We start from the raw sequence: 14,750 nt of genomic DNA, 5'->3' as shown, positions 1-14,750 counted from the left end.
GGGGGGGGTGGGGGGGGGGGGGGGGGGGGGGGGGGGGGGGGGGGGAACACAAATTTTGAGTTGTGTGTTGCTTGTACTGTACTGACAATTTTTGAGCGGGGGTGAGGTGGGGACAAAGCCATCTGTGCTGCACAGTTTTTGTACCAACAGTTTGAGAGCGGGGCGCTCAGCATGAGGGAAATGCCAGCGCTTGTTTATTATTACATTATGTATTATTATATATTACGCTAATGAGTTTATGGATTCTTACAAATACCGGTACTTGGGAATTTTAACTGATGCACATCTCTCTTTTAAACGACATGTCAAAAACTTGGTAAAGAAACTGAAATTAAAACGGAGTTTCTTTTTCAGAAATAGATCTTGCAACTCTGAATGCCAAAAAACATCTTGTACCTGCTCCCATTTTATTGTTGTTTACTGGGGAAGCACAGTGGCACGGATGGTAGATCTGTTGCCTCTCAGCAAGTAGGTTGCCCCTGGTTCAAATCTTGGCGGGGGGCCTTTCTGGATAGAGTTCGTATGCTCTCTCTGTGCATGTGTGGGTTTACTCCGGGTACTCGTTTCCTCCCACAGGCAAAAAACATGCATTTTTGTGTAGTAATATGGCCTTTTGTGTTATTTGCATGTTTGATTATTTAACTTTGCTGATTATTTTTTGTGCATTTGTTTAGAGGCTGGGATTGCCACCCGTGATATGGCCAGAGACACTGACAGCTCATGCAGGTGTTCCCCATCAGCCGTAATGGCATGAAAGCCAGGAAAGAGGAAATACAAAGAGCAAAAAAACAAGCAGGACAGAATGGCAGACGCATGCAGCCACCGCTGAGGGGCGGGAGGTGCGGCGGTTGGGGAGCGCAATGGCCGGATGCGCAATCACCGCCGAGGGGCAACAGCTGGGGACAAGCCGGTCAGCAGGTTTTGCAGAAACTGAAGGTGTGGTGACTAAGGGCAGAGACAAGTGGGGGTAAGGACGCCCACAAGAAACCAGCTAAGCTGGTCGGGCACGGTGGATCATGCCCGGTTGGAGGGTGCAGTCGTCCGGGTCTGGTGTTGAGGGCGGAGGACTGAGCTTTTGAGATCGCTGGAGGTCGAGGTTGCCATAGGATACCGGACTCAGGGAAGTACAAGCGCCGGGTGAGGTCGAGATCGTGGAGGGATGCTGGACTCGGGAAGGAGTGCCGGGTGATCACTGAAGGTCGAGACTCGAGACTGCCTGGGAATGCCATGCTTGGGCAAGAGGACCACGCCCCTTTCAGCTAAGACTCTGCTTCTTTTTCCCTCAGACGGTTATGGGCCATGATGCCCTTTTAATCCTCTTTAAACAGAATTTGGCAGGTTTTTTTTATATTTGGACTGCTTGCAGCATTTTTTCCCGTTTTGATTGTAATAAATTATTGTAAACCTCTACTGGCTGGTTTGTGAAACACCACTCACCCTTTACCTAATTTTATTCCTAGTTTAACTAGGTGGTCTTGCTGATTAGTTTAATAAATTTTCTGTCTGACTAAAATTAAAAATAGCACCACTCAGCAGCCGACATTAGGCTGATTGGCAACTCTAAATTGGCCCTAGGTGTGAGTTTGATTGGTTGTTTGTCTCGTTTGTCTCTATGGTGGACTGGAGACATGTCCAGAGTGTCCCCTGCCTCTTGCACAGTGACTGCTGGATATGGGCACCAGTGACCCCGTGACCCGAAAAGAAGCAAATAAATAGAAAAGGTGGATGTTGCTTATTGTTGTCTATACTTTATACTGTATGCTCAGGTCCCTCTTGTAAATGAGTCCCTTCAATGAGAATAACCTGGATAAATAAATAAACTTTGTTCCATCAGTTTTAAAGGTGTTGTGTGTTACAGTTAAACTTTATTCCCGCGGGGAGTTTAACCCTTTCCTCCCCAGTTTACCTTCAGTCACAGTGACGGTGGCCGCCGCGTTCACCGTCACAGGTAAACTAAGCTCCGCCTCCGTGTCTCCCGCAGGTAGACTGATGATGGTGGCCTCTCCCAGCAGGTTGCAGATCCGCTGCTGCATGGCGGTGAGGATGACCGGGATCGGGGTGCAGTCCGCGGACGTGCCCTCGATGGCCGCCCGGGCCTGGGCCACCTTCCTGCGGACCTCGGTCTTCATGTCGGACCACTTCTTCTTGACCTCGGGCAGTTCTCGGGGACAGGTGGTGACTGCGTTCACCTTCTTCAGGATGGACAGCCACGCGCTGTTCTTCGCCATGTGGGTCACTCCCGCGTTGAAGTGACTCACCAGTGTGTGCTTTTGTTTCTCGATTTCCTCCACGATGATTTCCACCTCCCTCTCGGAGAAATTCATCTTTCTCTTTTTGGCGGCGGATGCCATCGCTGCAGAGAAACCGCCGGTGTTTCTGCGTATTGTACGTAAAAATAGGATTTACTCAACTAAAGTGCGCAACGTAATGGCTTCCAGAATCGGCTTCTTTTTCCTGATTAGCAACGCTTGCGTTAGCAGGGGCGCCAAGCCCCACCTCCCACAAATCCTATTGGCTGATGTCCTGTGATGATTCGTCGTTCTTTGCTCCTATTGGACTAAAAAAATGTCAATCATCTACTGCATTAACCGATAAGTTCTATTTTAGAAAAAACGCTGAAAAGATGTTTTTGTTCCGTTTTTGAAGAATTTGACTATTTTTATTTCCTCTTCAGTTTTAACTTCCAAAACATTATTTTACCAGTGATTTAATTACAAACAAAAATTCAACCTGCTCATCAAATGTCAGTTTTACATATTTCAATGGAGAAATATAAATACTCTTTCCTGTTGCAGAATTCCCAAATGCCACAAAATCTGGACGCAAAATAAAAACATTTTAAATAAATGTAAATATTAAATTTGGTGTTAAAGCATTTTAAATTAATGAAATGTTTTAGGAGCCATCAAACCTGCATGTTCCCATCTTTTGTTTTGTTCATAAATGTTTGTTTAAAAATTGACCCACAAAAAGCACAGATTCCAGCAGTCTCATTTATTGTTTATAATTTCCTAAATTAGGGTTCAAAAGGAGGAAAAGTGCCAAAAAACAACAAATAAGAATTTAGGACTCCAGTATTTTGTGAAATAATTTTGTTTTAAACAAACTGATGGAATCAGAAGAACAAGAGGCAGATGGTAAAGGTTCTGACGGGTCGGACAGATCAGATGAAAGTAAAGTTAAAGGCTGAAACAGATGAGTTGAAATCGTATCATACATTTTAGATTTGGCCCTTCTTACATCTTCAGCTGGAGACAGTCTAGTTTCAAACATTTAGACACATTTTACCTTTAATATTTAATTCTCTTCATCTGCGAAGAGGTTTAACTTTTTACAAAAACCCATTAAATTACATTTTCTGTCCGTCTTGTTAAATTAAGGCTCATTGAATAACATTTAACAGATCACAGGCAACGTTTAATGCTTCAATATTTACACGAGAAGAAATTATTCTGGCACCAAAAACTGCAGGTTTTAGAAGTCACATGACGTAACCTCATTCAGGTGACCTTTGACCCCGCTGACAAACACTGACCAAAGTTCAGACCAGTCTCTCATTTGTAAAACTGAGTGAAACTGGACCAAAACTAACTGGACCCCAGACGTCTGGAACCAGCTGGTTCTGCCTCATCGGGTCGGTGAATGAAGCGTGAAAAACAGGAATCTCTGATTTTCTGACAAAATAGTTAATGAAACGTTTCTTAAATAGTTTTTTTATTTTTACTCTGGCACCTCATAAGGCTTCTCTTGCTGGGGTCCTTTTTTATTATAGCACCCATCACTGGTCCTCCTCCAGAAAACATAGAAACCACTTTGTCCTCTGCTTGACTTTATTTTGAAAAGCTTATGCAGTGGAAACTATGATCCTGGGTGAGCTCAGCTCCACACTGATCCAGCCCGCAGGACGTCTCAGAACCAGAAACTTCATTCCACTGAAGTTTGAACCATGCGGTTCGTTTCAGACCAAACATGGACGAAACCATCTTAAATCTTAAAAAAGGGGCAGCTGAGATGTTTTCCGACAGCTGGACGAGGTTCGGACCGGATCTTTAAACGGTCTTGAGGTCAGAACTGAACCAGGTCTGCTCGGCCTCTGAACTTTCAGTTCTGTGCCGTTTGTGGACGGGCCGTCAAGTACTTGAAGAAACATTAAATAATTACTTGAAGCGTTTTGGCTTCAATCTGAACAGACTCCTGAACAGAACCGACCCATTGGCCCGTTCATTAATTCAGTTTCAGCTCAATTAGGCACTTTGTTTACAGCTGCAGGGATTTAATCCAACGTCGATAATCTGATATTTCAGGTTTGGACCGACCCGCAAGCCAGAGAGAAGCCCGACCGCTGCTCCCTGAGGCCAAACTACAGCATCAGTTCAGGTCAGTTCAGGTCCAAAAACCACCACCTGTACAGAAATAGTCCCCGCCCTGTTGGGTGGATGGCACCAATGGTCCAAATGACCCGACCCGTTTACTCAGAAAACTCTGGGTCCAGGTGCTTGAGGACTCCTCCCACCAGGTGCAGGCTTCCCGTCACCAGAACGTGGATCTCGACCGCTTCACTCAAAGGAGCGGCTTTGGCGACAAAGCTGGGTTTAACAGGCAGAACCGCCTTATCCAGGCTGGTCAGAACTGGATCCCGGCCCTGGGTGACCCACTGGAGGGCACTGAGGATGCAGGGGAACACCAGCGTGTCGGCCTTCCTCTCAGGAACCAGCGGCAGGCCGATGAGCAGCGCCGCCGCCTCCTCCTCATCGTCGTTGTCTCCTCGCTTGTTGTGGAGATGCCAGCTCCTCTCGTTGTCCAGGCAACGGGTCAGCATGTTCTCCACAGACACGTTGAAGTTCTGCTGGTCTGAGGGAGGACCAGAACCACCAGATGAGTTCTGTTTAAACGCGTGAATGATGGCCAGATGTGATCTCACCTGCATTGCAGGAGGCGATGGATTCGGTGATGTTGGGGCAGAAGACGGCAAAGTCAAAATGGAACGGCTGAGGAAACGAGCAGAGAGGTGGTTTGGTACCAACAGGACAGGAGCAGCTATGGTACCTTTAAGTCCTCACCTGCAGCAGTTTGAGCATCACCGCCGAGTCACGCTCTCCTGTGGCGTTAAACAGCAACACCCGGGCCACAGGTCCACTACGACACAAACACCAGCAGTCACATGACAGGTTCTGGTTCTGAATGCTTACAGAACTGGATCTCACCTGGCCTTCTTCTCGTGCTGGGCTGCGGCCTCTCTGAACCACTGGACGCAGGCCTGCATGCTCCTCATGGTGTGAGCTCCATCCAGGAAGTAGGTCACGGCGCCGTGTCTCAGAGTCTGGGTCCTGCCGGGCCACTTGGTGTCCTCCAGCCCTGAGGTCCAGAACAAAAAGTACTGAGAGGTTCCTGCAGGTCAAAGAGGATTTGGACAAAACGGAGGTCCAGGACTCACCTTTCACCATGAAGGATTCAGGTTTGAAGGAGGCCACATGAGACGCACTGAAGTTCTCCGGGTCAGACACAGGAGAACTTTTCTCTGTTTGAGACAGAACCGGTTCCGTCAGAGGTCCGAGCAGATGCTGCACTTCTACAATAAATCTAAGAAAGGCACCTCCTGTAGCAAACCACTTCAAACCCAAGTCTCCGTTAGCAGCACCAAGCTTGGACTGTTTGTCCGAGGTTCACTTTTTACTCTGCGTTTCTGCCTTGTAGGTTTATAGACTGCCTTATGGAGCTCAGATATCCTCTTCAAAATCAAAGTATGATGGAAGAAATCGTGTCACAAAAACACCATAAAATGTTTAACAAATTCACACAAAATTCTGAATCAAGTTGAAGAACTGGATCCATCGGATCTCCAGGTTCCGGTCCCATTGGATGGTTTTACTCTGGTTCTTCAGTTTGAGAACTCTAAATAAAAAAGTTTTGGGACTCACCTGGTCCACATCGTCTCTGCAGCCAGGTGTGACTCAGCTGCAGGGCCAGGGAGGCGTTGGAGCGCTGGTGCTGACCTGCCAGGCCCAGACTCAAAGGACCAGAGTCCATCCGATACTGGTCCAGCTCAGGACACACCCACAGAGGACACTGCAACAACAGAGCGGGGTTACAGGAGTCCAGAACTTTCAGACCCCCACAGAACCTGGACTCACCCCGATCTCTCTGGCCCGGTCTCTGAGGACAGACATGGCATCTTCAGGCTGCCGGACGGTGAAGGCAGGAACCCCGGGCTGAAAAGGTAAACAACAAAAACAAACAGGAAGTTCAAGGTTCTTTATCATCATTTGCATCACATGTGGTACTAGATTGTGTACTCGTCCCAGTTACACCCAAAAATAGCAAAAATATAAAGTATAGAAAGAAACAGTAAATGAGGATCTAAGATATACACTAAACATTGATAATGTAAAATAATAGTATATTAAACAGCAGCCTGAACATGAGTCTGTTGTGAGCAGGTGGGTATGAATACAGCAGCATGGATAAGTCTCAAATCTCCAATTAAAGTGGCATTACTTTTTTTTTTTCTTCTTACAGCTATTATCCTGGTTAGATATACATGAGTGACAGTCTCAGGGTAGAAGCTGTTCCTCAGTCTAGTGGTTCTACACTTAATGCTCCTCAACATTCTGCCTGAGGGGAGCGGGGCAAAGTGTGTGTGCTGGGTGTGTGGGGTCCTTCGTGATGCAGGTGGCCCTCTTCCTGCATCTGGAGGTGTAGATGTCTGTGAAGTTCATGCAAACTATAAAAATAAAAGTCCTTTAGTTTATGTGGAAATATTAAGAAAAATAAAAGTTGATTCTAAAAAATAAAGATTGAACTTTTGAGCTGTGTGTGTGTAGGAGCCAGTCTTGAGGTGCTACATCGTGCTTTTGGCTAAGCTAGCTGGCTGATTCCAGCGCGCCCAAAGCCGAGGATGCATCATCGCTTGATCACCCAACCTAAAGCCAATTCCATCGTGTTCTTTAGTCTTTCAGGACCTCTGGTTTTTATCGGTTTGAGATCTGCTAGCGCTTACTAGTGTTAGCTTAGCATGGCTTCTGGTTTTATCACTTGCTCTGTGTGTCAAATGTTTAGTTACAATACTGCTTCGGTTGACGATAATGGTACATGTAACAAATGCACTGTTATGTTGGTTTTGGAGGAGAGGCTGTCTGAGCTGGAAGCTCGACTGTGCTTTTGAAAAACCATTAACTAGCCAGGCCCCAGTAGGCAGCACAGATCCACTGAGGCTAGCTTACGTTAAACCACAGGCCCGCTGGGCGACGGCCCAAAGTAAGCTTAATGCTAAAACTAAGTCCTCAATTAATCATCGACCCATCCACGTTTCAAATTATGCTTCGAAAAGAGTTTTCTCACACTTTAAATCATGTTTCAAATCAGTTTCCTCCCCTTAGAAGTCTAGTTCCACAAGACCACTTAGGGATGGTCCAAAGAAAGCTTAATGCTAAAACTAAGACCCTGGTTAATCACAGACCCGTTCACATTTCAAATCGGTTTTCCGTGCTTACTGAGACTCCCGCCGAGGAGCAGACCCTGGTTAATGGCAGCTCCATAGTCCGAAATGTGACACTTGCAACTCAGACCAAAGTCAAATGCATTCCAGGGACCACAGCGGGTGACATTGAATCCCATATGAAACTTCTGGCAAATGCTAAGGCTTTATCCAGCAAACAAAATCAAAAATAATTTAATAAAATTAAACAATAAAATTATTCACATTCACAGCTTGACCAACGATGACAGCTGTATGTCAACTTTCAACCGCTGGGCGTCCAGGTGGTGTTCTGAAAACAACGTAGGATTTGTAGACAACTAGTGTGCATTTTGGAGAAAATCTGGTCTGATGTGGAGATGGAATCCATCCCACTTTGAAAGGAGCAGCACTTCTCTCTAAAAACTTAGCTGATTCAGTTGAACATCCAGATTATTGACAACCAAGAGTCCAGTCTTGAATTCAGTCCAGGAAGCAGAGCTGTAGTCCTCCACACCTCTCTGCTGCTTCTCCTCTGTTACCCACCCACACCCACATTGAAACAGTGTCAACTCGCCCACGGCTCAAACTAAATACATCAAAAATCAGCTCTAAACATAAATCAGAAAAATCTTATTAAAATAAACAGTTACTTTACCAGAACAAAATCATAAAATCATTAAATGTGGATTATTGAACATCAGATCTCTTTCCTCTAAATCCCTGTTAGTTAATGAACTGATAACTGATCATCATATTGATTTATTCTGTCTGACGGAAACTTGGCTACAACAGGAGGATTTTGTTCGTATAAATGAATCCACTCCTGTTAATTATTTAAATTTTCATGTTCCTAGAACAACTGGCCAAGGTGGAGGAGTAGCTTCTATTTTTCAGTTGGGACTATTAATTAATAACAGTAACAACAACAACAACAACAACAACAACAACAACAACAACAACAACAACAACAACAACAACAAAGTTAATACTAAACCAATTATTAGTTTTAATACTTTTGAGTCGCTGTCTCCAAGTCCATCCCTTCCAAAATGGAAAACTGAATGGCTACTCTCACTAGATGTTATACATTGTCCAACGGCCGCTTACTCAGTTTTCGTCTGATATCTCAGATCGTTTTATCCGACTTATTATTGAATACTGATAAAGTCATAACAATGGGCGATTTCAATATTCATGGCTTTTATGTATGTGAATATTTCTGTTAAGTGCCCTGAGACAACTTTGTTGTGATTTGGCGCTATATAAATCAATTGAATTGAATGTAGATGTTGAAAGTGATAGTTCAAGCATAGCCTTTAAAATTTTAGTAGAATCAATTGTATTGGGTTACTATACATACGGTATATTATTCATCTTTAATTGATAAGACTAAAAATAACCGTAGGTTTCTGTTCAGAACTATTGCTAAACTAAAGAAAAGTCCCGTCTCTGTTGAACCATGTATCCCTACAACTATAAGCAGTGATGACTTAATGAGATTCTTTATAAATACAATTATTTCAATAAGGGAGATAAATCAAACCAACAGTCCTACTATAGCCTCTGGTTCCCTATCAGACGAGAAAACTTTAATAATGTCAAACCTAATTTATGTTTGGACAGTTTTTGTCCTGTTGAGCTCTCTGAATTGTCAAAAATAATAGTTTCGTCCAAACCATCCACATGTCTGCTAGATCCCATCCCAACCAGACTGTTTAAAGAGGTATTTCCCTTAATTAATATCCACAATTTGGGCCGGCTTAATTTGTCTCTAATGAATGGTTACGTACCAAGGTGCTTTAAGATTGCTGTACTTAAACCTTTACTTAAGAAGCAATCTTGATTCAGGAATCCTGGCTAATAAGACCTATATCTAACATTCATCTAAAAAAAATTCTAGAGAAAATAGTTGCAGGTCAGTTGCGTGAACATCTACAAAGAAATAATCTGAAGAGTTTCAGTCAGGGTTTAGAGCTCATAGCACAGAAACAGCACTAGTAAAAGTTGCTAATGATGTTCTCATGGCCTCAGACAATGAGCTTGTGTCTATACTGATCCTGTTAGACCTCAGTGCTGCATTTGATACAGTTGATCACAATATTTTACTACAGAGGCTTGAATAGGATATTGGGATTGCAGGAACAGCTCTAAAATGGTTTAAATCATTTATCTAATAATTCCAATTTTTAAATGTAAATCAATCTTCTTCACACACCAAAGTTAGTCATGGAGTTCCTCAGGGTTCAATGTTTAGACAAATACTTTTTACTCTATATATGCTTCCACTACGCAAAGTTATTATACATGGGGTAAATTTTCATTGTTATGCTGATGATACACAGTTTTATTGGTCCATGAAACCCAATGAATACAATCAGCTACTTATATTTTCCTAATAGAACACTTCGCTCTTAGACTGCAGGTTTACTTGTGGTTCCTAGAATTTACAAAAACAGAATGGGAGGCAGATCTTTTAGTTATCAGGCTCCTCTCTTCTGGAACCAACTTCCAGTTTCTGCCCATATGGCTGAGATTGGCTCAGCAAGACTTTCCTTTTTGACAAATCCTATACTTAGTCAGCTTGATTTTCTGACCTATTCGATTTCTTATCCTATGCTGTTATAACAGACTACTAGAGGCCAAATTGCACTCATTTCATCACATGAATAGTTTGTATTTGTAATTATTCTTTCCCAACACGTGATTCTGTCTTTCCTCCTAGAGAATGACAAATGGCCTCTGTTCTGGACCTGCCCTTGTGTATTCGTTTGTCCTTCCTGTCCTCGAGCCTGGCCGGTCGGGGCGGATGCTGCTTTTCCTGAGCCGGATTCTTCTGGAGATTTCTTCCTCATGGAGGGAGTTTTTCCTTTCCACTGTTGCATCTGTGCTCGCTTAGGATGGGAGACTGCAACAAGTGAAAACTCGAAGCAATCTACTGGCTCCTTAGATAAATATAGTTATTAACTGATTTTTATGTATATGAATGTTTCTGTTCAGTGCCCTGAGATGTCTTCTGTTGTGAACTGGCACTATATAAATAAACTGAATTGAACTTGTTTCTGTGTGTATTAGTGTGTGACTGTGTGCGTCTCAGGTGTCCTCACCTTGAAGATTCCTCCTTTCTGCCAGGCGATCTTTTCGATGGTGTCTCCGAGGATCTGAGTGTGATCGATGCCCAGAGAGGAGACACCACAGACCCATGGCCTCCTGGAGACAAACAATAAACAACAACGAACAGCACTTCCTGTTCCAGGTTTATCTGAGGCATAACGGGGAGATAAAGTGAACTTTACTCTTCTGAACAAACAAACACTGAAACTATTTAGACTTCATGAACCAAACTGAACTTTGATCTTCACCTTGTTTACATGGTTTTATTTTCATTTAGTTTAGCTTCCAGGTTTAATCCCCCAATATAAACCTCACCGTATGATGTTGGTGCAGTCGTACTCTCCTCCAATCCCCACCTCTATCACCGCTAAATCCACCTGATCAGAAACAACAGCTGATCAGTCCTGATCTGGACTCCAGGTCTGGATCCTGAGCTGGTCTTCAGCTCCTGGACTCCAGCCGCGGACCTACCTTCTCATTCAGGAAGACATGAAAGGCCAGGATGGTGAGGAAGCGAAAATACGCCGGCATGGTCCCCCCGTGGGCCTCCTTGGTCTCGTCCAGCCGTCCATAGACCTGCCAGAAGTATTTGGTGAAGAGGTCTTTGCTGATGCGCTGCCCGTTGATCCGGATCCGCTCCCTGACCTGGACCAGGTGTGGAGAACTGTACAAACGGGAAGAAGTAATCACCGAACCGCCATAAGGTTTTCATCAACTTCTGAGGTTAGCCCAATTCAAGATGGCCGCCACAGCTAATTGAAGCTAGCCACCAGACATCTGGCTCCAACTAGCTTCTGCAGATACCGACAGTGAACCTGGTGTGGTAGTAGCAGAGTCCTTCACGATGCACCGACAGACTGAGCAGTGAGGCAGCGGGCAACAATCATTCCCTGCTCCTCGTATTTCACATTTTGATTTTAGCAATTTATTTCAGCTGCACAGCCAAAACTGAACTTCATGTCTGAACAGGAAGTAAACTGATTTTTACTAGTTACTTTAATAACTGAGGGGGAAAAAAAATTTGGTTCATTTTTTTTCTTTAATCTTATAAATTTAAGTGTTTCTGGCCGGTCGCCCTCAGATCATCTGCTGTTGGAAATATGTTGCAGCCGGCACCAACACACTTCCAGAGGTACGAACAGATGAAAAGGATTGTGGGTAATGTGCCGTTTCCAGTTTTCAGATGGTTAACATGGTTTTGGTCCGGTGTGATGAACGTCCTCAGCAGCTGGACTTTCAGAGGACGTTTGGTTTGTGGATTACGATCCTCAAGACTTTCTCCAGCTATGCCACTGCCACAGACCACAAAGACCAGAGGCCACCAGGACTCCACTGGCCTCTCTGCAGAGGAGCCTGTATTTTGCGCTGCTACCTTAGTGATGTGTCCGTGCCGGGTGGGGGTGGGAGGGGCAAGTTCAGTTTGGTAGGCGGGGTGCTCAGTTCTGTTGACATGGTAAGGCACCACGCCTGTATAATGGTAGGGGGAACACTGGGGCAGCTATGCAAGCGCCTGGTGAGCAGAGTAGGGATGTGCGATATGGCATAAAATTAATCACGATATGTATCGTGATGGGCGGCAGTAACGATATACAATCATATGTTTTTGGTATTAAACTTGCAACAGGAATGAAAAAGAAAGCATAGAGTGTCCTTTTGCCATCATTTATTTTGAAATCTCCTATACCACAAAATAATGTAAATTAAGAAAATTCCACTACTAGTTCCAGAGAGTTTTTAAATTACAAATCAAGTATTAGGCTTCTTTCTTGTAGTGCAAAAGATATCAAATATATCAAACTCTGATTTGACATCAGACACAGCATTACTGCAGTTAGCCGGTACAATACAGATCTCTATCGTAGGTTAAACGTCTATCGTTTCTACCGTGTACTGTATACAACATGCATTCCTACTGTAAAGTCAGTGCGATTGACAGGTCTACCTGTAGAATCCGGTTCTGAAGCCATAATTCCTCAGGATCTGTTCGGTGAAGGCACACGTCGAGCCCTGAAACACAAGCCCAGCCGTCACAGCACTCATCTTTCTGTGAGCGCGCACGTTAAAAACTGACATGCGAGGATGTTAACCTGCAGCTGGTTCTGTATCCTGACCGGTCTGAGGCCAGAACCTGCTCACCTTGCCCTTTGTCCCCGTGACATGGATGATGTTCAGATGGTCCAGCTCCTCCACCTTAAAAACACAGAGGACACTCAGAACCACGGTCCACTCTGTAGTCCCTGAAAGGTTCTAACTCACTGTGAGTCCGGCTCGCTCCAGAAACCCCCTCATGGCCTGCATCTGCAGCTGAGGCTGGCCTCTCTCCCGCCGGACCTGCTCCAGAGCGCTGGCGTTGGTCTGCAGCGTGTTCAGGGTGCAGACGGCATCCTGATGCACATTTAAGGTCACGTTATTTTAAATTCAAGTCTGACTCAGAAACAAAGAGCAGCAGATATGGACCAGTTTAGCGTCTAAATTTTGAGCAAAACTGACTCAGAGTCTCACGGGAGGACATTCAGAACATCATGTGGACATCTGGAGGACACAAATGTTTTCCGCCATCCGGACATGATGCCATTTTAATTTTTTACTGCATGATGAATTGCAGATGCTCCTAAAAGACTTGTTTCTTCAAGAATTTAAGATTTTATAAAAGACTATTTGGATATAAAACAACAATTTTTACTTTATTTTATCAAAATCATTTAAAAAGATAACAAAAGTTCAGTTTTAGGGGCAGAGAAAGACGATTTGAGGGGCTTAATGTGAAAAGTCCTCCTGACTGGACTGGTTAATGATGGGAGTTGTAGTTTTGTGTAACATCGTAAGAACTACAAACAAATGAAAAGTCACAGGAACAAGTTGAAAACCTGAGAACCTGCATCCTGAGGTCTGTTTCACACCAGCTGTTTTTATTCAGCATTTAAGTTTAATTTGAAATATATATTTTTAACTGCCAGTTGTTCATAAACAAAGTTTGTTTTTATGTTTTTGAAGTTCTACTAATTAAGCCAAAGCTTCTCACGAGGACACAACTGTTAAGTGGGGCCTGAATGTTTTAGATTAGTGGTGGCACGGCTTCCTAAATCAATTAAGTAAAACTCAACAAAGTTAAAGGCTTAACAAAACTGAGGAAACATTAAGAGTCATTTCACCGTCTGCTTTATGTTATTATTCCAACTTTATGTTACCAGGAACAAAATCTGTCTCTGAACAATTAGACCTTTATTTAGTAAAACGGATCAATCAGAAACTTAAAAATATTTGAGTATTTTCTGAAGCCATGAGGGACAGCTTCAGGAGTTGAACTCTATGTGTCGCTTCCATGAACTTTTAATTTGTTCAACCTCCTCACGTGCTGAAAGTTAAAACAAACATAGGAACGTGTTAGAAGTTCACTTCAGTCTGGGTCAAACCAAACCGGTACCTTACTGAAACTGGTCCGCTGACTCCACAGTCAACATTAAAGTCAGGTGAAACGGATCGTCGCTGTCAGCCATGTTTTTATCCACTTTCCACCGTTTATTGACGGAACTCCGCAAACAGACGCGGACTTTTTTGGAGCTAGCTAGCTCAGAATGGCAGCCGTGTTGAGGCGGACAAAGTCCGGCTTACCTGGTACTCCATCCCGTTTATGTGTGGAGCAGTCTTGGTGCTGTTGTAGCGGACCAACAGAGCTGACAACCCGAACACGGTGTCCCGCTCTCTGAATAGAGCGGCAAACTTGGAGCCGTGCTGCGGCATGTGCCACAGACACGCCATGATGGGGCGTTAAAAACTCACCGGAAGCTGCAACCAAATATGGGCGGGTCGCTCTCTCTGCGTGATGACGTAGTTCACGCCTATATCTGGCGTGCGGACTCCAGCAAAACGACTACGTCATAGACATTTACAGGATATGTGTATATGTGTACATATTATTGTGTACAGTATATGTGTATTTGTATGTATACATTTAAATATATAATATTATCTATCTATCTATCTATCTATCTATCTATCTATCTATCTATCTATCTATCTATCTATCCATCCATCCATCCATCCATCCATCCATCCATCCATCCATCCATCCATCCATCCATCCATCCATCCATCCATCCATCCATCCATCCATCCATCCATCCATCCATCCATCCATCTATCTATCTATCTATCTATCTATCTATCTATCTATCTATCTATC

At 43.9% G+C, this 14,750-nt stretch overlaps 2 protein-coding genes across 2 annotated transcripts in view; both read right to left on the bottom strand.

Annotated features, from left to right (window-relative positions):
- Window positions 1-2,481, bottom strand: part of naif1 (nuclear apoptosis inducing factor 1) — a 13,069-nt gene extending 10,588 nt beyond the window's left edge. Inside the window, exon 1 of the mRNA XM_037691882.1 lies at window positions 1,907-2,481. Within this exon, the coding sequence (XP_037547810.1) occupies window positions 1,907-2,351 (445 nt within the window). The 5' untranslated portion in view covers window positions 2,352-2,481. The remainder of the gene's footprint in view (window positions 1-1,906) is intronic.
- Window positions 2,482-4,285: 1,804 nt separating this feature from the next.
- fpgs (folylpolyglutamate synthase) lies at window positions 4,286-14,326 on the bottom strand. The gene is made up of 14 exons (XM_037692444.1): window positions 14,180-14,326; window positions 12,824-12,952; window positions 12,704-12,757; window positions 12,510-12,574; window positions 11,039-11,231; window positions 10,883-10,944; window positions 10,561-10,663; window positions 6,132-6,209; window positions 5,919-6,066; window positions 5,435-5,518; window positions 5,205-5,355; window positions 5,061-5,136; window positions 4,922-4,988; window positions 4,286-4,851 (listed from the first exon to the last, which is right to left on the bottom strand). Exons 1-14 carry the CDS (start codon window positions 14,324-14,326, stop codon window positions 4,469-4,471), a joined length of 1,740 nt encoding a protein of 579 aa, XP_037548372.1. The 3' UTR covers window positions 4,286-4,468.
- Between the last annotated feature and the right edge of the window lie 424 nt (window positions 14,327-14,750).

Source organism: Nematolebias whitei, chromosome 18, assembly GCF_014905685.2.
Source record: "Nematolebias whitei isolate Nwh7 chromosome 18, NemWhi1, whole genome shotgun sequence".
Taxonomy (NCBI): Eukaryota; Metazoa; Chordata; class Actinopteri; order Cyprinodontiformes; family Rivulidae; genus Nematolebias; species Nematolebias whitei.
The sequence above is the reverse complement of the archived record's forward strand: the minus strand, read 5'-3'. Positions and strand labels throughout refer to the sequence as shown.